At 42.1% G+C, this 20,787-nt stretch overlaps 1 protein-coding gene across 2 annotated transcripts in view; it reads right to left on the reverse strand.

Annotated features, from left to right (window-relative positions):
• Positions 1 to 572: 572 nt before the first annotated feature.
• The window catches only part of B3GNT7 (UDP-GlcNAc:betaGal beta-1,3-N-acetylglucosaminyltransferase 7), a 68,392-nt gene continuing 48,177 nt past the window's right edge, over positions 573 to 20,787 (reverse strand). For both annotated transcript variants that reach the window (XM_077487675.1, XM_077487676.1), the window contains one exon: positions 573 to 9,540. In XM_077487675.1, coding sequence (XP_077343801.1) covers positions 8,358 to 9,540 — 1,183 coding nt within the window. In that variant the 3' untranslated portion in view covers positions 573 to 8,357. The remainder of the gene's footprint in view (positions 9,541 to 20,787) is intronic.

Raw genomic sequence — 20,787 nt, forward strand, 5'->3', positions numbered from 1 at the left:
ATGACCCTGTTCAAGGTGCCTAGCATAGCCCACAAGAACCCACTCTGGGGTAGGCCTCCCAGTTGACCCACACTTGGCACCCAATGAGAATGAGAACATGGCAGGAGGTACTACATCCTTCCCGCCCCCTTACAAGCAGATCCACAGAATGAATGAAGCATAGGCAGGGATTCTTTGCACAGCAGGTCTTCAGATTCAGCTTGTTCTTCAGCAAGGTGAAGAGTAAGCAACACAGGTGTACATTTATGAACATGAGATAAGCCAAGATTCACTATCATGACTTATCTCCACTGTGCAGTGGTTTATGAACTTGCGACGAGGAATGAAGATGATGTTCTCCACTTCTCGTTGCAGTTCAGCGAGAAGCTGGCAGGTTATTAGGGCACGATGTAAGCACCATATTGGCCATTTTCTTCCTCCCCAGAGGTGGCAATAGCAGGGAGAAAAGTGGGGAGATTGTCACAATGTGAGGAGAAACCAGGGGTTTGGTATTTATGACTATATAAATACACTCAGTTACAAGTCACGAGTCATAGAATGTCTTAATATAAACACTATTACTCTCACACCACATCTTTTATTAACTTTAATTTTATTTTCTCATCTTTTACACTTAATTTTCATTCATGAGTATTTGTGTCCCTGACCTCACAAGTTCAAACCTAATTTCTACTATAAATCGCAACCATTTAATATATAATAAGGCAGTACAGTAAGCCCTTCTGTACACGGTCAAGCCCCAGGCCCCATCAGTGCAACAGGTGACCTGGTTACTCAAAAAGCAGGAGGGAGGTGAAACAGGGACAATCCCTTAAACAGCTTCCTTGTGGCACCCCCTGGAATGTAGCCAGCATTCCACTCCACTCCACCGGCTGCAGAACACAGAAGGATCAGTGTCAGGATGAAGAGTGGGAAGGCCAGTAAATGTCATTTACCGACCCCTTTCTACTGGTATTGGTCGCTCTGGTGTTCATTCATAATTGAGACATAGTAAACTGTGTTTACTATGCATACGTTTGTGAATGAACAGGGAGCCGCTGTACAGAGTGCTTCCTGTACATCTACAGTACAGCTGAGGCTGCAGAAAAAGGGATGAAAGAATCTATGCCCTCAATTCCACTCTGTCTTAAAAGTGAGACATCAGGGGTCTGTTTGGATCCCTGATATTTCACCAAAGCCCCTCCCCATCAGGACTGTTTGAACAATGTTTAAACAATGCATGGGTTGTTCATGCAGCTGGAGGTGACCTGTTACTCTATGAAGACACAGAGGCTGTATGAACACAGCCACAGGTTCTATTTTGACTTGTGTGCAGGCATGGGCAAGTGGCTTCAAATTCACACTGTCAAATTAGGACCTTACTATATATGCCTGCAAGTTTTTACTTTTGGAGTATACGTCGTCTTTAAAAAATGTTTATGCCACTCTTGTGATACAGGCTTCCTTTCCCATATTATGTTTTAAAAATACAGATTTATAATTAACTACTAGGGTAGATTAGACGGATCAGATAACCGTAAGGAAATACAGCTTTGAAATCATGGCTTTGCATTGCGAGAGAGGCAGTAAAACATTGTGCAGAACTACAAAAGCAGGAAACAAATTTTAAATATGATGAAAGCAAACTCCATGGCCCCATACACATGTAAATAAAAAATTGTAAATGGATCATAAAAAAATAGCTTTTAAATCATTAACAGATTGGTTGGGGTATTTTACAAAGTTTATTGCTTACATGCATATATGGAAAACAAAAATGACAGACTACACGCATTTAAACTGTCCAACTTAAGAGAACACTCTCGGAATGAATGACGGTCTCCTTTCTGTTGCAGAAACACACAGACAACAGCCATCAATATTTATTGGAATTAATCAGACAGCTTTTAAAACCTTGGACTTACTAGTAGTACTTCCCTATCGCTGCAGCATTTGGATAGCTGCACAATCAACCACCTTCACATGTCCTTGGCTAAATGCTATACAATAAAGCAGACCTTCATCAACATTAAAATTACTTTTTCTCTCCTGGCTCCCCCCCCCCTCCCTCCCTCTTGCAGAATTGAAAAACATTTAATTTTTAAAAATGTTTAACACGGTTTGCTGCAGCGCTTCCTGCCTACTTGCCAAGGTGAAAATTATGCAAGGACCCCCAATGTCACACATTAAAAAAGGCAAGCACCGATCTCCCTGTATGGCTTTTCAACTGACAGCCACGGGAGGGAGAGGAGAAGTGGCAGTCAGCTGAAAAGCTATACAGGGAGATCGTTGCTTGCAGCTGTCCCTCCCGCTGCACCGATCATCCCCTACTGTCAACCATGGGATCATCCATGTGTGCAGTGTGGGTCACAGTGGGCCCCCCTCCCCCTCAGGGCCCATGTGCAGTGTACACATGGATACACCACTGTGCAAAGCTAGTACAGTAGCTGAATGCCCACAGCAAAACACAAGTATTAGTGTTAATTGTTGATGCAGGAAGACTATGGAGATGTGCACGTAGGCATCCACAGAGGTCAGAAAGTTACCCATCTGAAGGGAAGTGATGTCTGACCTAGGAGATTCCATAAGGAATCTGAAGGAACTTTTAAATCTTCAGATCCAGAATGGATGCCTTGGGGACAATGATCAAGCTGGGGGAAATCTCTGAAGCTTCTTTTCCAGAAAACATGGCATGACCCTCTGAAATCGGAGCGCATGGAAATGAAGAGTAGAGTTCACTTGGGGGGGGGGGGGGGGGGGGGTGTCGGTCGTGTGCCTTCAAGTAGAAGCACAGACAAAGCTTTTTTGGCAGTACTTCTATGGATCACAGGAGTGGAGTTTTTTCCGTCACAGGCTCTGAAAAGATCCCAACCATATGGTCAGGATTCACCCAGAGACCTGAGCCAGCCCCTCCTGTGAGCCAGTGACAGGCAGTCCCAGCTCTCTGCTCAGAGTGGAGGGGAGAATTGAGCAATCAGCTGTGTTTGATCGCTCAGTTCTCACCGCCCTGCCAGCAGGGGACAGCTGTAGCATCATATCCTAGGCGAGTATAGTTTTAAATTTTTTCTCAAAAGCCCATACTTCTGTTTTATGGTTCTGAAGGTTAACAAGCATTCCCCACCCTGACAAGTGATAAAGGATTGGCTGAGGCAAAGATCTACACAAGGCTTCCTGAGAATGGGTAAGCAGCACTCAGTCCGACTTGATTTTGTTCTGGGAATGAGTTGGGAAGTCCCCACACTGCTGCTGTAACACAACATTCCTTTGAGAAATGGTACACGAGGGCAGTTTCCTGGCACCAGGTGAAAATGTAGGTGCATCACTTTGCTTCAATAACTTGGAAGTCTCCTCCTTCTTCCTTGGAGTAATGGATTTTTTGGTGGCTCACGACCGAGGAGAGACTGTGCTCCCTGCAGCCAGGGGGTTGAGGGCATGAACATGTAGCCTACAGCCACATAGGGGAGTATGAATGTTTTTTTTTTTTTTTTAAATACCACATTTCTCCTATAAGCAGCTGGTAACTTGCCAGAAGTCTTGAAGAAAAAATTAGTAAAGCACGTGGATATCATATTATACCCATGTTCTGAAAATAATTTGGGTCACATGCCGGAAAGTACAGCTCCTTCTGTACTTTGATTGTTCCAGATCTCAAACTCCAACGTTACAGTCATGTCTCTGCCGCCTCTCCTCCTTACCATATAGAAAACACATGGCCCCAGGTTCCATTTTGTGAATGGCCTAGAGGAGAGGGAGGCAGACACACAACAGTCTATAAGACCAGCAGTGCTTACATCTGAAGCGACCAGGAAGTAGAGCGGGAGTTGGACTTCCCCCAGAATGTAAACTAAAGGAATTAAAGTGGTTCTAAAGGCATACGCTTTTGGTTTACCTTAATGCATTCTCCATTGGCTCTGTCAATCAAATCCTGTGAGGAGAGAGCATGGGGCGTGTTGAAGTGTTACTAAATCCAGGACCCTGAATTCACTATATCTGGTCTCCCACAGTGCACATAATATAGAAATGCAAGTTTTAGGAAATATAAACTGCTAAATACCTTTTCTCATCAGCAGTATATAGCAGTCTTGTGACTTCTATCAGTGTCTGGTTAAAGCTTGTAGTAGGAGTTTTCATTCTCCTCTGACTGTACTTTAAAACTGCAGGATCCCTGACCCTCTGTCTGGACAGTGCCGATTGGCCCTGTGCTAATCACATGCACTTTCCCAAGAAAAAAAAAAAAACTCTTCAGCAATACACACCAAACTGAGCATGTGCAGCTTGTCCCCTAGCCTAGTACTATCAGGAGATTGATTGGAGACTATGGAAGAAGCGGAAGATCAGAGGAGACAGGACCAAACAGCCTTTTTTACACAATGCAGAGGGTTAACCCCTAAGGGTCCACAGCAAGTATAGAAAGCATGCTTCACTGCATATATAAACTAATTTTACCGTTGTGGGTTTAGTAACACTTTAAAACACTGCATTAGCAGCTAACATCCCTTATACACTGCAAGGCACCGTTTCTGTGACATCTACTAGCCCCCACTCACTGGATGTCCATGCAGGCCAGCACAAGGCCTACCTGTCTGTATTCAAGATACCTCCTTCAGGAAGGGCGCTTCCTAGTGCCCAAGTAACCCAGGGTTGGTGTGGTTGGCCACTGAGCACCCTGTTCCCGAATGGTCACCTTGCAGAATATGACAACTTTAAAAAAAAAAGTGTATGCAACAAGCAGCTTGTTTAAAGGAATCATTTCAGAAGCTAACACGACCCCTTTCTCAGTTGCTCAGCGAGACTGAGGAAGGGGGCATGTTAGCCCCTGAAACGCGTATCCCAGAATTCCTTGTGCCTTTGATAAATCAAACGGCGGTTGCAGGAGCTCTCCCTTTGGCTACAGCGAGAGGCTCCCAGTGGCTTCAGCAGTCCTTGTAGTGGTGGTTCCCGCTCTCAGTCTGGCATCCTTGCTTGTATGGTCAAGCCTCCATCCATCCCAGGCTTGTAAGCAGCTTCCCTGAGACATACCTAGATCCTCTGAGGGTTTGTGTGCTTATTACTTACATGTTTTCCAAATAATCAAACTAACTACACTATGTGGCTGTTTGGTGTCCCTCTCTCCTCACTCTTCTTTTTTATACAAAATGTGTCTGTTCGCCTTTTATACTGCAGTAAATATATCCTTAACGTGCATTGTCCAGCCACTTTTTATTTTATTTTAATTTTGCATAGAATGAGGAAGTGTTAGACCCGTCAGGTATTTACTGCTATCCAGTGTTCTCTTCGAGAGATTTACTCTCACTTTCAGCATATTGACATTTTATCAAGCAAGAAGGGAATGCTCAACAGTAACATAGATAAAAAAAAATTGCCTTTGTAATTAAGGTAATGGAAGGATTGACCCGGTGTCAGATTTTTTTTTTTAGTCTGTGTCCTGGTTGTAGATTTTCCCTAATTTTCTGTCTGATAAAACAGTTGTCAGCAGAACAAGAAATTTATTTATTTAAAAAAAAAAAAAAAAAAAAAAAGAATTAACAGTACGCTGAGGCAACCTCTTCTGAATGATTTTTTTGACAGCTGGAAACTGGCATTTAAAAACACCCGTTTAGCGGCATTTTGCCACGTTTGCATCTATGAGTGCTCATCTAAGTTAACATCATAAGACCCTCCCAAAGCACAAAAAAAAAAAAAAACTGTATTATTTAACTATTTCAGCCATTCTGTGAGACCAGAGTGAGTAGCAGTATACTTGTATATACATCAATTTCGGTGCTTTTACTATGGATCCCATAATGAGTATAGTGCCGAAATTAAAAGAGCCAGATATTACATTTCATGCAACTATGTTTGATCAAGTCAGGGGTCAAGCTCAATGGTGGGGTCATCTGGTTCAAATCTAACATAGGTCAAATTCCAATTCTACTCTGATTAACAGCAAAGCTAGTGGTGTATTGGATTGGATCATGGGCTCATTAGGGGTATATAAATGGTCTAGGAAGCATTGTAAGAAATTACAAGTTTTTCATTTTATTTTTTTTGTGGTTTTTCATCATTTGCTATGATTTTTAAGTTTTTTTTTTTTTTTTTTTTTTAACATTTTTTTTTTAACAAAAGGGCACCTTTTAAAAACACTTTTAACCGAAAACATGGCTAAATGCCGATACCACATTTAGCAGCATTTGGCGTCAGAAACTTAATCGTCTGAACTCATTTTTTTTTGCCTTCAAAGATAAGCTTCTAAACGCAACTGCCTAAAAATGACATTAAACGAACCTGTGTACATGTACACATTGGATAACATTGAATGAGTTCAGGGGCAGCTGAAAAAAGCAGCCAACTGCCTCTGAACGTCCATTTACCAGCAGCCGTGTATATGAGGCCTTAGGCTGGATTCACATCTATGCATTTTTAGTGCTTTTTGCATTTTGCACTACAGAACATGTTCCATAGGAAACCATGCTAAATGGACTGTAGTGCAAATCTGCAAAATGCAAAAAGCACTAAAAATGCATAGATGTGAATCAGGCCTAAGAGTAAATCTATCTAATGGGGCTTGGATATTAGCAAAAATCCCACAGGAGCTCTAGCCACAACTATATTAACAAAAAAGTTTTGGGCTGGAGATACACTTAGGGCTGGTTCACACCACAATGTCTGAGTTCAGGATGCGTTTTTGATGCATTTTCATTGTGTCCTAGTGCGTTTTTTCCTCCCTCCTTATTAATTTTTCATTTTTTTTGACGCTTTAAAACGGTCTTAATTCAGGACGCGCTCTGGTGTGTTTAGCCACGTTCCAGATGAAAAAAAACTGGACTAAAAGATGGAAAGGAATAGTCTGGAAATGTGAAAATTGGGCCATCATCCCCAAAGTTGAAATCGACAACAGGAAAAGAACCCCCCTAATGGGATTTTAAAGGCCCAGATCAATACTTCTCAAATCGTAGAAAATACTATAGTAAAATCAAATTCACTCAGTATTTTATGTGATTTGTTAATAAGTATTGATCTGGACCTTCAAAAACCTGTTAGACCGCAGGAAAGAAACCCCCTATTTCAGATGAAAAAAATAAATAAAAATGCAGCAAATTCGACTTTTAACTGCACTGGAACTGACCACACTGGAGTGAACTAGGACCATTGGAATACATGGTAAACACTGTGCGTGTGTTTTTTTTGCAGTTAAAAAATGGACCGGAAAGCATCAGGTGTGAATTATCCCTTAGGGCCGGTTCACACCAGGAACCAAACAAGACCGCACTGTGCATCCCTGTGTGATTCACATGTGATCCAGGTGCAGTGCAATTTAAGCCCATTCATTTGAATGGGCTGAAACCACACTGGACCGCAACAGAAGCAATGCATGCACTACTTTACAAGACACAGAGAAAGCAGATCACATGGTATCTCTATACCATGTGATCCGATGCAGACAAACACACTGCCTTTGCGACTTGCTTTTTGGAGTGTCGTTAGCATTGCACTGACACCTGCTACAGATCATAAGCGCATTGTATTTTGAACACAGTGTGGTAAGCATGCACTGAATGCAGGTTTTCCACACTGCATTCTGGTGTCAACTGGCCCTTAAACTATGCCACTTTCATAAAATATATAAGCCTACCATGTTCAATCAAAATCATTATTATATAATTTTAAAATATGATTCCTTTAACTGAAACAGAAACAGTTGTGGTAATGCTTCTTAATTTAAATTTTACTTTTATAAATTAACAAAAATGGTCAACAAAAGATACCTTAAAATAATCAAAAAAGTAAAGGTCAATCAACAAACAAAAGCGACCCCAAACATTTAAACATAAATATTATAAAACAAAAAATTTTCAAGAGGTGGAAATTAAGTTCTTGTAGCTCAGTTTCTTTTTTTTGTAACTTTTGTTTATATAAGGCCTCACAGAGTCTGCGAGCCATGGACAGCACCACTGTAGATCATTGTGATCAGGAAGGCCACATGGCTTGTCACCATGTTGCAGGCACAGTGTTAAGTTACTATGTGAAACGAAAGCTTCTGTAAAGTGTAGTTTGGGTTAAGTATCTTGGCATGTACCATATAAGGCTCTGTAGGTCTAAAAATTCCAAAGAAAAACATTGGCGAGAGCCTCCACCACATACAGCACAGCTGATTGACCCAGAGATAAAAACAAGCTTTCATTCACGTTCATAATGATTGCCTATATCGTACCCAGAGCACAGTTCCATGGAATCCTTTACAAAAGTTACAAGGTCCGATTTCTCATAAACATAAAAAAATAATGCTTTCAGGAAGTTGAATCCCCAAACCTGCCAGGGAAACAGCCTTCGTAAAAAATAAAGAATCCAGTTTGTACTTTTTCTTTCTTAAACCCTCCACAGGTCTTTTGCCACAGACACTAAAGAATGTTGATTTTTCTCGAACAAGTCAAGTTGCTATGTACTAGTTCCCACATCTGTAGCAGTTCAGCAGGTAATAGTTTGTGAACAACGAGCATGCTTTGGAAGAAGCAGGGCTCCTTGTTCATCTTGCTGTTTTTGTTTTTTACAATCCCAAAAGTTTTAAAGCCTTCATGCAATACAGGGTTGACTTTGATGACCTCTAAACACATACCTAGAAACACATCATCAATGGGATAGAGTTCCAAAGTCTCAGAAGCTTTAAACAATTTTGTGACCAAAGAGCCTGCCATGATAAAGCCCCCGCCACCTGCGTAAGGAGGATAGAGGTTTTTGCTGTATAGAGATGTTGGAATATAGTATTTGTTGTCTTTCTTGCGGATGGGGTGAGCTTTGTACAAGACATCTCCAACAAACAGATCAGGTATTTTGTTGCCATCCAGAAAGTCCAAGATATTGATGGGACTTACAAACACATCGTCGTCCCCTTTGAAGATGTAGGGCACATGATGGCAATAAATGGTCATCCATTTAAGAAAATTTACTTCCTTCAGTGTTAAATTAAAAAAAGAATCCAAAAAATCCCACTGCAGAATATCACCGTATATTTGGTTTTCAAACTCCAGAAGCTTTTGGTAATTAGCCCTTTCCTCTTCTTTCATTGCTGTTCCTAAAAGAAATAATGTTCTTATTTTCTTCCCATTCACCGTTTTCTCTTTTCCCCAGGTTTTACGAATAACGTCCCTGCGATCATGTTGAGTTATTATTGATTTTACCACAATGAGGAGGTCAACATCTCCGCTGCACTTCTGTGGGTTGTTCATAATCATAGGGAAATAACGACAGTCTCGGTAGAGGATAAACTGTTGAAAGTTAGGCTCCAGTGTCTTGAACCAGTCAAGATGGGTAAGGTTCCAGTTGGCAGTGCAGTTGATAACGTCAATATCCCATTCACTAGGATAGCCATCTTTCGTGGTAGATATGTCCATTTGTTCACCTTTCCGGTTTGCCCAAAAAGCACCAGGTGCATGAAAAGTGTCACGTTTTTCAGCAGATATAGGACTTTCAGACTCTATATCCTTCTGAGTAAAAAACAGATTGGGGGGTGTCCCTGTGTGGAGGATGGTCAATGTAATCGCCACAAAGAAGGAAATGCACAAGCCTTTGTAGATCTTCTTCCTCCTGAGAAGAGAATAAATATCATTATTAGATTTAGCTATACTTTCAAAAATACTAATACGATTAGGTTTGAAGGCTAACAGAAATATAGGTTTAGGGTTTAGTCAGTCTTTGTACAATCATATAAAGTCTCTCGAACTATAAATCTTTAAATTTAAATAAGAATGTGTTAGAAAACATGAACAGTGTTCAACCAGTTACAAAAATTCTTCTATTTCCACTTCCAAAACCTCACATCACCTGATGTCTACTTCCAACTTGGCATACACTCACCAAATGGTATTGACCATTGACCTCTTAAGTTAATAAGCAGGTCAAACAGAACTTGCGTGTCTCTCCTTAGGACACCTGCACCAACGATATGCAAACATTAACATTTATACAAAAAAGAAGGGGGGGGGGGGGGCGGGTGACATCTGAGAGTCCATTCCCACTTGTCCGATTTGTTATGCAACTTTGGGCATCAAAGTCGCATGACAAACCACACCCCTTTCTTTTCAACAGCGCCGTCTAAATCACTGCGACTTAAAGTCACAGTAACTTTGCAAAGGTACCTGCACTACTTTGGTGTGACTTTTGAAACAACTTAGAATGTAAAGTCAAATCAAAATTGTACCAAACGTTGCAATGGAAATCGTGCGACTTTGAAGACATGCTATTGTGAAAGGAGCCTTAGCGCTAACTTTGTTTATTAAAAAGGTTACATTAAAATAATCAAAACACTCACCGCCTAGCACTAAGGGTAGAAGAAGCTTTAGAAAAGTATGTACACCACAGTGGTAATTTTTGTGTGTGAGGCCTTCCACAATGTCACTGTGGAGTAGTCTTCATGTGTTACCTGATGTTTATTGCTCTCAAGGGACTCTGTGTGCCGAAACACAACGTACAGGACTATGGCACAGTGATGTCACTACGCATAGAAGAACACACAAATGAACACTGTGGCGTCTACTTTCCCAGTGCTTCTAGCCTTATTGCTAGGTCAGCTCTTAACATGGGAGTGTTTTGATTATATAATGCAATGCTGACCATAGTTCAAATCTCAGCCGGTTCAGCAGGAACTGGCCGAGATTCAAACCATCAAACCATGTGCGGGTATGTACCTGAATGTACCAAGTTGATTGACCGATTAACTTGGGTACACCCACCCTGCTGCATTTACTTGCAACTAGCAATAATAACCGTCTTCTCCAGCCCCCCCCCCCCCCCCGCCATGAGAATACAATGTCCTTCCATTGTCAGCACCGTCTGTGTTGATTGGGGAATCCTGCAAATTAATTTTCTACAACCCGTGGTTGCAAGAAAGAAATTTGAATGTCCTGCCTAACAATTCAAACAAATGGTACCTTCTTTGTTGTGTAAACGCTGATGTTTGTATAGTGTATAGGAAATGGCAGAGGTGCAAGTGACCTCAGAAGAGCAAACAATTGCCGTTTAGTTTCTTTTTGTTCAACTGTATCACTTCTAGCACTTAGGGATTTTTAATTTTTTTTTGGTTTGTTTGGTTTTGTTTAGCACATGGCTAAGCAAGGATTTAAGTTGGGTGCACTTTATTCTATTTTATATATTTTTTAAAATTATTGAGATTGGGTTAGAAGGGATTAGATCATGCACAATTTTTTTTTTGAGTAGCAAAAGAGTCATTGCTGATAGTAGTTTCTTCTCAATAGTTTTATATTAATCCTTAAACATCAACCTGAAAACAAGAAATAATTTTAAGAATTTGCAGATCTTTAATTCTGAGAAAAAAAAAAAAAAATGATCACAGAAATATATTCCTTCCATTAGTTTATTTTGTAATCCTGTTGAATTTTATATGTAGTTCCACTGTTGACTTTGTGACTGTTTACTCAAGATTTAGGAGCATAGTTGGGGGAAGGGACTACTGGTATAGTGCGAATATTCTGGACTGAATAGCAGAATTATCAGCAAGAGCCCAGGATCTTGCATGGATAGAGACTTGAGAGGTTAATACGATTCAGATCACCTCCAGAAAACCTCCCATACACCCTGCCTGGCACGTTTACATTACAGAGAAGCCTCTTCAGTTTCGAGGCAATTAAATGGGGCTTTGCAATGAAAGACTTCTTTCTACTTGCTAAGTAGTAAAACGTTGGATAACGGGAAGGGAACAGGACTTGGGAATCAAAAACTGTGCTTTGCGAGGACAGCCTGGCAATGAAGCATATGTAAAAATGGCAGCTGAATAAAATAAAATGACTAGGTTGTCAACTACGTACGCACATTACAGTTATCTCTTCTAAAGGATTCACCTTGAAAACGGTTTCCTGACTTCACTGGAAAATACAGACAATGGCTGTCTAATTCTTGTTCAACATTTGTGCCAATAACATTATAACATGGCAAACTAAAAACACACATAAAAAGCAGAATTGCACAGAAGCTGCAAAAAAATAAAAAAAAAATAAAATAAAAATATACACATATACATATATATATATATATATATACATATATACACACACACACATTCATTCTATTTTACACACACTACTTTTTCAAGCCCTACAGATAGAACGCTGTCGTGTGACTAGTTCTTTGTATTCTGCTGCAAACCATGTTATTACTGCATATGCTTTTGGAGTATAGAAAGGAGTCAACTGTAAAAAATATTCTAGAGAGTTTACATACCATCACGATCCACAGATTTTTAGCATGTCTAAAGTCAGAAGTTGTATTAGTAAATGTATTTAAATGAAATGGCATGACCAAAATGAACAAATCATTTTGACAATAACATGACACGATCAGTAAAATCTATTGTGGCAGAAGAATAGCTGCAAAGAAAACAGTGAATACTTACGTTTTGAATGCTGTGTCATTCAAGAGGAAACCTCTACTTAAAGGGGAACTAAACCCTTCTATCCTTTACAGCCAAGGAAGCTGCCATCTTAGTCTTTGATCTGCAGCTGCCATGGTGTTGCATATGCGATGACATCGGCCATTTGAAGGTTTGACAGTTCGGTTGAGAGAACAAGCAACTGTGACCGTTATCATTTACGGCATGCCTTGGATGCAAGACCCCTTTCACATTGAGGGAGATTTGCAGGCGCTATAGCTTTAAAAATAGTGCCTGCAATCCGCCCTCAAACAGCTGCTTCATTGTCTCCAGTGGGAAAGCCAGAGGGCTTTCCACACTGGAGCGGTGTGCTGGCAGGGCATTAGGAAAAGTCCTGCCAGCAGCTTCTTTGGAGCAGCGTGTTTACCGCTTCTCCATCGCTGCTCCCCATTGAAATCAGCGTGGCGGCGTGGCTATAACGCCAGCTATTGTGGCGCATTGCAGGCAGTTTTAACCCTTTCTTGGCCGTTAGCGGGGGTTGAAAGCTCCCCGCTAACGACCAAAATATGCCGCAAAATCCGACAGCTAAAAATAGTGGCATTTTACCGCCCACGCTATGGGCGGCACAGTGTGAATGGGATCAGTTTGAAAAAAAAACACTAAAAATCAGTGTGTTTAGTTCTGCTTTAGGCATTCCCAGAGATAATACTTCCCAGCGCATTATCTCTCGTGTCCCCCACAATGCTCAGTGGTGCCTCCCTCTGACCTCCATATCACTACATGGCACAGTAATGACATGGAGTTTGGCAGGAGGAACCACTCAGCACTGCAGGTGACAAGACAGATCAATACTCCCAAGTCTATCAGCAGACTTTAGAGTAGCATTTCTCTTGAATGGAGTGGGGTTCAGTGGTGATGTCAGGGGGGTATGGGAAAAATTACTCATCCTATTTGCAGGTGTTCTTTTTGCACAAATTCATTTTACTGACAGGATTGCTTTAAAGACCTTTAATTAAAAAAAAAAACGTAGGAAACATCAGGAGATACTGTGCAAAGAACTTGGGCTACTGAAGGTGGCAAAGCAATTTCATCAGAACCATGTTTTTGTACATTGGGTTGCTTATTCGAATATAGGAAGAGCACATATGCGTTGTGAGAAGGTAAAAGCTTTTGCTTATCATATGACGTAGATCTAAACCTAACCACTGGAATCTTAGAAGCTTTAAATTGGCACGAATTATCCCTTTAGTCCAAAAATAATCTACACATCCACTACTTATTTTTCATTAAATCTTTTATAACAGTTTTTTTTCCCCACCTTGTAAAGTCCAACGTGAGCTCCTGAACCCCTCTTTTCCCCCCTCACTTCTGTTTATGTGTCTGCCAATACAATCAATCACTTAATAACTGATCCAAAAAAGCACAGAAAAAATTGATCAGAATAAAAAATATATTTAAAGCCAACATCTATTTTAAGTTTTTAATTGCAATACTCTTAGAACTGTAAATCAACAAATGTGCCAAACTATTAACAAAAATATTCTCAAATGCAGTTACACATCAGATCTCCAAAAAAATAAAAATAAATTGTGTGTGTGTGGCCGCTTTACATCCTTGGTTTAGGAGGCAGGCCCAAAATATGGCTGGAGATGTTCTCAACCATGGGTCCCAATAATTAGGTGAATGTCCTAATTTGCCATATCCTCTGGTAGGGAATTGTTGTGAACTAGTAAAGAGGGTAGAACTAAGGGAAGTATGAGCGCTAAAAGGAAGAACACAACATATGTAAAAACAAAATGAGATGAACAATGGTTTCTGGTAAACAATGATGTGAAGGCTTCAAAAATAAACAGCAGAAAGTTTACCCATCTTGCAGGCAATGAGCTGTATCGTTCAGTTATAGTCAGGGCTGGACTGGGACAGAAATTTGGCCCTGGACTTCATCCAGACCGGCTCACTTACATTTTGAGTGTCCCATTACTAGCCCCCTTACATCAGAGTGTCCCAGCAGCACCCCCTTACATCAGAGTGTCCCATTACATCAGAGTGTCCCATTACTAGCCCCCTTACATCAGAGTGTCCCATGAGCAGCCCCTTACATCAGAGTGTCCCATCAGCACCCCCTTACATCAGAGTGTCCCATCAGCACCCCCTTACATCAGAGTGTCCCATCAGCACCCCCTTACATCAGAGTGACCCATGAGCAGCACCCTTACATCAGAGTGTCCCATGAGCAGCACCCTTACATCAGAGTGTCCCATCAGCATCCCCATACATCAGAGTGTCCCATGAGCAGCACCCTTACATCAGAGTGGCCCACTAAGCCATCGGCCCAATGGGAAACTCCCTGTAGTCCCGATGGCCAGTACATGCCTGGTTACAGTTCACTGTTAACTTACTTCCTACAATGACCTAGTCTTTTCCTGCGGAATGACATGAAACTCATCTTTACAGGTTAATGCTTTTTGGCTGCAGATCTTTCGATTTTCACTCGCCCACATGGTCTTAAATTGGTCATAGATGGATCGTATCTCACCCAGTTGAGCAGGGACCGGACGAGATTCAAACCATCTATGGGCAGGCTGATCATACCCAAGTTAATCCATCAATTGCCTTGGGTACAACCGGCATGTGAGATTTTCCATGTGATTATTGCCATAGGGTATAGCCACTAACAATAATCACTGTGTTCATGGTCCCGATCCCCACCCCCACCCCCGTTGCCGGGAGAACATAGTATTTTCCCATCAATACTGACTGTATTGAAAATGTTGGATAGAGCAGAGAAGGATTAGACAACTAGATTAGTCAGGTTATAACCACTGTCATATACCAGTTCACCAATGCCTATGGCCAAGTACATTCATCCAACAGTTCACAAATGCCTACGGCCAGGTCCATTCATCTAAAACTGCACAAATGCCTACTGCCAGATTCATTCATCTATGAAAGATGTAGACTGTCATTCACACCTAAAAGCCCACTACAGTGCAGAGGGAGCTGCATCTAATAAAAAAAGTTCTAACCATTTCAATCTAAGGACATCCATGAACATCCTATGGTAATGAAATGGTTATTTTATTCTGGCTTACTGAAATGAAAAAATAAAATAAAAAAGGAGTTAGTGTTAACAAGCATTTAGGCCCCTTTCACACTGAGGTGTTTTTTAGGCGATACAGCGCTAAAAATGGTGCCTGCATAGCGCCTGAAAAAAGCGGCTCCTTTCATTCCAGTGTGAAAGCCCTCCGGACCAGACACCAACATTGAGTGAATTTAAAACTCACCAGAGCAAATAGCTACCACTATAGAAGCATATAGGCCCAAACCAGCATAAGGATCTCACAGGAACCACTGCGACATGAAAGGACAAACCTCATGCATGCCTCTCAATCATGCAGTCAGCCTTCGGCCTCCCAGCCTGTCACTAGGTGTGCATGATCCACGTATGAAGGCAGTTATACTGCCTTTTGTGTTAGCAGTCTTATTTGAATATTTCTGTCTCAGTGCAGATAGCACTATTTACACTATAATATTAATATGTGGCCTTAAGCACTTGATAGATTATATGCATGTACAAGCTATTGGGATCTGAGTACAGGTATTTCTTGTTTCTAAATAGAACAATGGCTGCAGCATTTGGCCAACAAGTCAATTCAAGAAAGACAATATACAGTATGTTTGTATGAGGGTTCATGCACACTGCAGCTCAAAAAAAAATAAAAATAAAACTGCTTTTACAAGCATTTGAGCTTTTAATCCTTTGTCTAAGGCTGCATTCACACCTGAGCATAGCGTTTTGAGCATTATTCTGGCACTTTTTTTGCACTTTTTATGAGCCATGAGTGTTTTTATACAGCGTTTTTGAGCTTTGCCAATTTTGTTTTTATTAGCCAATAGAGAAAACTATTTTAGCTTTTCTGTTAGCTTTTATATTTTTATTTTTTTCCTTAAGGTAAGGGGTTAGAGTTAAAAGGTGTTGTAATCCCTAACGGTTTTCACCTTAATGCATTCTATGCATTAAGGTGAAAAACCTTTTGTGCTGCAGCACTCCTCCCACCCCCCTTTTCTTACCTGAACCCATTTGTTCCAGCAACAAGAAGGAGCCCAGCAGCTCCAGCCGCTGTCTCGAGTCCTCATTGGATAGATTGATAGCAGCAGGAGCCATTGGTTCAATCAAATCCAGTGACATGAGCCAGGGGCGGAGCAGAGTCCTGCTGTCTGTCAATGGACGCAGCAGCAGGACTCGGGAGCGTGCCTGCACGAGTGCCCACATGGAATGTGGCTCTCCATGGGGGCACTCGAGGAGGAGGAGCCAAGAGTGACACTGAGGGACCTCAGAAAAGGAGGATCGGGGTCACTCTGTGCAAATATCTTACTCAGAGGAGGCAAGTATGTCAGAAACTATGAATCAGACCGAGACAGAAGTACACTTAAATCACACTTGTTTAATAAAGTAAATAGAGCAAACGTAGTCAAGACATAGCAAAGTTCGGTAACCAGAATGGATAGACAAGCCAGAAAGTCAAGTAGCCAGGAATCAGCGTAGTGGAACAGCAAGCAGAATCTGGAGCCAGAAAGGAACATCAGCCAAGCGAGTCTTTAACAGGCATGCAAGAGAGAAACTCTGTAATGTTGACCAGGCAAAGGCAGAGATCATCTGGGCTGGACGGCTTAAGTAAGCAGGACTGATGAGCAGGTAATCAAAAAGCAAGTCACTGTGGAGAGATTGGAGCTGGCAATTAACCGACAGCTGATCGACCAGCTCAGAGAAGGAAGGGCTGAACCCAGTCCTGACAGTACCCCCTCCTCAACAACCCCTCCCGTTCAGAGTACCACCAGGCTTAAGGGGAAATGCCTATGGAATCCCGGAGGATGACAGGGGCATGTACGTTCGAGGATGAGACCCAAGAGCGGTCCTCCAGACTGAACCCTTTCCAATGCACCAGGCACTGTATGCACCAACAGAACCTACAGGAGTCAACAATAAACTGTACTTCATACTCTCCATGGTTCTCAAACTATACAGGGTGAGGACGTGGCACCCAGGCGGTAAAGCGATTGCAGATCAAATGTTTTAATAAGGAGACATGGAATACATTTGAGATACGCATATTAGAAGGAAGGTCTAAAGCGTAAGCCACTGGGTTAATCCTGCAGAGAATACAGAAAGGCCCAATAAAACGAGGTGCCAAATTCAGAGAGGGAACGTGAAGTCAGAGGTTGTGAGATGACAGCCAGACACTGTTCCCAACCTGGTAGGAAGGTGAAGGGAGGAGTTTGCGGTCAGCATTGAGTCTGTACCAATCATTGGCAAGTCGCAAAGCCTCCTGGACTTGTGCCCAAGTGGAACGAAGGCCACAAAGATGTTTCTCTAACGCAGGAATGCACTGTGGAACAAAGGAGTGAAGCTACATGGAAGGCTGGAAACCATAAATGGGGACAATTGGGAAGCAGAATTCAAGGCACTATTGTGAGCAAATTCCACCCAGCAAATAACTTGGAATTGAGTCATATGAGCAGGCTGTATAGGTCTCCTGTCAAGGGCCTCAATGGCAAGTGGAGTGGCACGCAGCTGCAGTGGAATAGAGTGCTTTGATACAAAGACAGCATCAATGAACATGCCTGCAGCCCCAGAGTTGATTAGTGCCTGTATCTTGACGGACAACTCAAAGGGTAACTGGAACCAGGGGCTTATCTTCTGGATATTTATAAAATTAGAGAACTGCGCTAACTCATGATAAAGTGATATAGAAACCACCTATCGGGGCCACCCTCCCCTTAACCAACCATGCTAATCAATCAAAATCAAAGTAAGAAATAATCCCCAATGAGATGGCTCATGAGGTTTTAGGTTTTTAGGAAATACCTTGAACACAATAGCATAACCCAATATAAATGTGCATAAATGTCCCCAAAAAAAAAACACATGACTATTAATATATGCTCAATTTCTCTAAAAAATGCTCTAAAGAATTCAGCATCTAATATAAACACCACTTGTGACCATAAACGTGACTAATAAAACAAATATAAATTATATAAATCATTAAGTGCAAAAAAGTCCATCCAGAAATCTTCTGTGTAGAGTCCACCACCACCTATGTATAAAATGGCTTCTTACCAGAACCTTCAGACCCCAAAGGGTCAACAGTAGCTCATCAGAGTTGTGGCAGCTTAGAATACTCTCCAGTGTGTGCACCAGCTGAAATTTAGGTCCCAAGATGGCTATCCCGAAAACACTGACTCATAGGTGGGCATCCATACATGGAAACAAAAATGGCTCCAGATAGTGTAAAATCCCAATTTATTGTGATAAAAATGATAAAATGAACACTTACAAGCTCAAGAAAAACAGTAGGCCTTAAGTGGGGTGCACCGGCCGGACGCACACCAACACAAACCCGTCTTCCCAGACCGCAAACACAAGCCACGAGGTGTCGTCAGCGCATTGCTCCACCCTACACGTTTTGTAATATGTTACGTCGTCCTGGAGCACGGGCGGCACGCCACGTCACCTCCTATTTATACCCATATATTTGGACCAAGCCTCAATCTGCCACCTGATCATGCCTCAGTCCAAACAGACCTCACGGAAGTGACTCCCAAGATCTCGCTCACGCAAGATCTCTAACCAAGTCTCGTGCCAACTCCTGATCAAGCCTCGTTCTGAAAGCACTGCCGGTATGGAAGTAGATCTCAAGATCTCGCAAGATCAACCGCGATCCAAATCTTACATTGGCATGTATTCAAGCCTCGTTGTGGGCATGTCGCCAAACACTGCCGGTGCGGAAGTTGATCTCGGAATCTCGCTCTCACGAGATATACCGAAACCAAATCTCACCTAGGCAACAATCCAAGCCTCGTTGTGAACATGTCAACAAACCGGATTTGGATCATAGCCTACCACTCGAAATGGGGTAGAAACTGCGCTACAGTATAAATTATGAACAATCTCCAAGAAAGATTGTATAGAAGTAAACGGAAGCTGCGGTTCTAACTTGTACTAATAAAGGTATTATTTCCCAAAAACCTAAAAACCTCATGAGCCATCTCATTGGGGATTATTTCTCACTTTGATTATTTTGATTGATTAGCACGGCTGGTTAAGGGGAGGGTGGCCCCGATAGGTGGTTTCTATATCACTTTATCATGAGTTAGCGCAGTTCTCTAATTTTATAAATTCACATATATGTTCTAGTCTTGGTACAAGTTAGAACCACAGCTTCCGTTTACTTCTATACAATCTTTCTTGGAGATTGTTCATAATTTATACTGTAGCGCAGTTTCTTCCCCATTTCTTTTTCCATTATCTTCTGGATAACTGGGGATGAAACAACACCACCCAAGATCTTGGATGGGTAGGACAAGACTTCAAAAAGTGACCTGCCTGGCAGGCCACAATAAAGGCACAATCCCTCCCTCCTAATCTCTCATCCGCAGAGAGATGCGTGAAGCCCAAGTGCATGTGTTCACCTTCACTGACCGACTCAGTACGAGGAGGCATGGGAGGTGAGGGAGGCCAGGGTGGGCCTGCAAAGCCCGGAGACAAAATGTACAGGAGGCTTCCATAAGTGCTCCTTAACCTCCCTGGCAGTATTCATGAGTGTGGCCCTGGGTTGATTTTCTCTGCCAGGAGCGGTAACCCCGAGTCCCGCTCGGATGAACATTGCAGAGCTTCTAGCGGAGCCCCTTACCTTCTCCTGGTGATCCACCAATGTCCTCCGCTGTGATTGCCGGCGTTATCGCTGGCACCTGACTTCCTGGTTCCGATCCCTGCGAGCAGCAGCGGCGCATGGGAGCAGGACTGGGTGGGAAATTTAAAAAGTGAAAACACACACATAAAAAAGAGATGATACATTGTAATCTGAGAGGGTTACACTGTATCATCTCAGATCTGACACTTGATCAATGTACAGTGCCCCTTGCCTGCCATTTTACTGTAATTTGTGGCCATAAAATATTTCTAACATGGCATCAAAAAAGCACCACTTTGCTACAAAAGCGCTTTTGGACCAGTTAAGTGACAGCGACACAAAGTTGCTCGCAGAACTGAACGATAGTGAGTCGTCGGGAGATTTGTTGTCTGACACTGGCACTGATCTGGCAAGTGACAATGGTGATGATCCTGCACCTGACCTCAGTGATGTGCGCACTTGGTGCCCTAGTGATTGTGATATGGACCAGGTAGCACCCCCAAGATTCCCCTTCACTGGATCACCTGGGATGAAGGTAGATGTTGAGCTTGCTAACCCTCAGCCATACCTGCAATTATTCCTCACTGAGGAGGTAATTGAAAAAATATTCACAGAGACAAATCGCTACCAAGAGCAGCATTCTGCTATGCTGCATGCCAGGTTTTCCAGAAGCAGAAAGTGGGAACCGGTGACCAAAGAGGACATCTGGCAGTTTCTGGGACTCATCATTCTTCAGGGGGTGGTGGGGAAAACGCT

Source organism: Lithobates pipiens, unplaced genomic scaffold (assembly GCF_037356315.1).
Source record: "Lithobates pipiens isolate NorthernLeopardFrog02 unplaced genomic scaffold, aLitPip1_a1.2 Scaffold_18, whole genome shotgun sequence".
Taxonomy (NCBI): domain Eukaryota; kingdom Metazoa; phylum Chordata; class Amphibia; order Anura; family Ranidae; genus Lithobates; species Lithobates pipiens.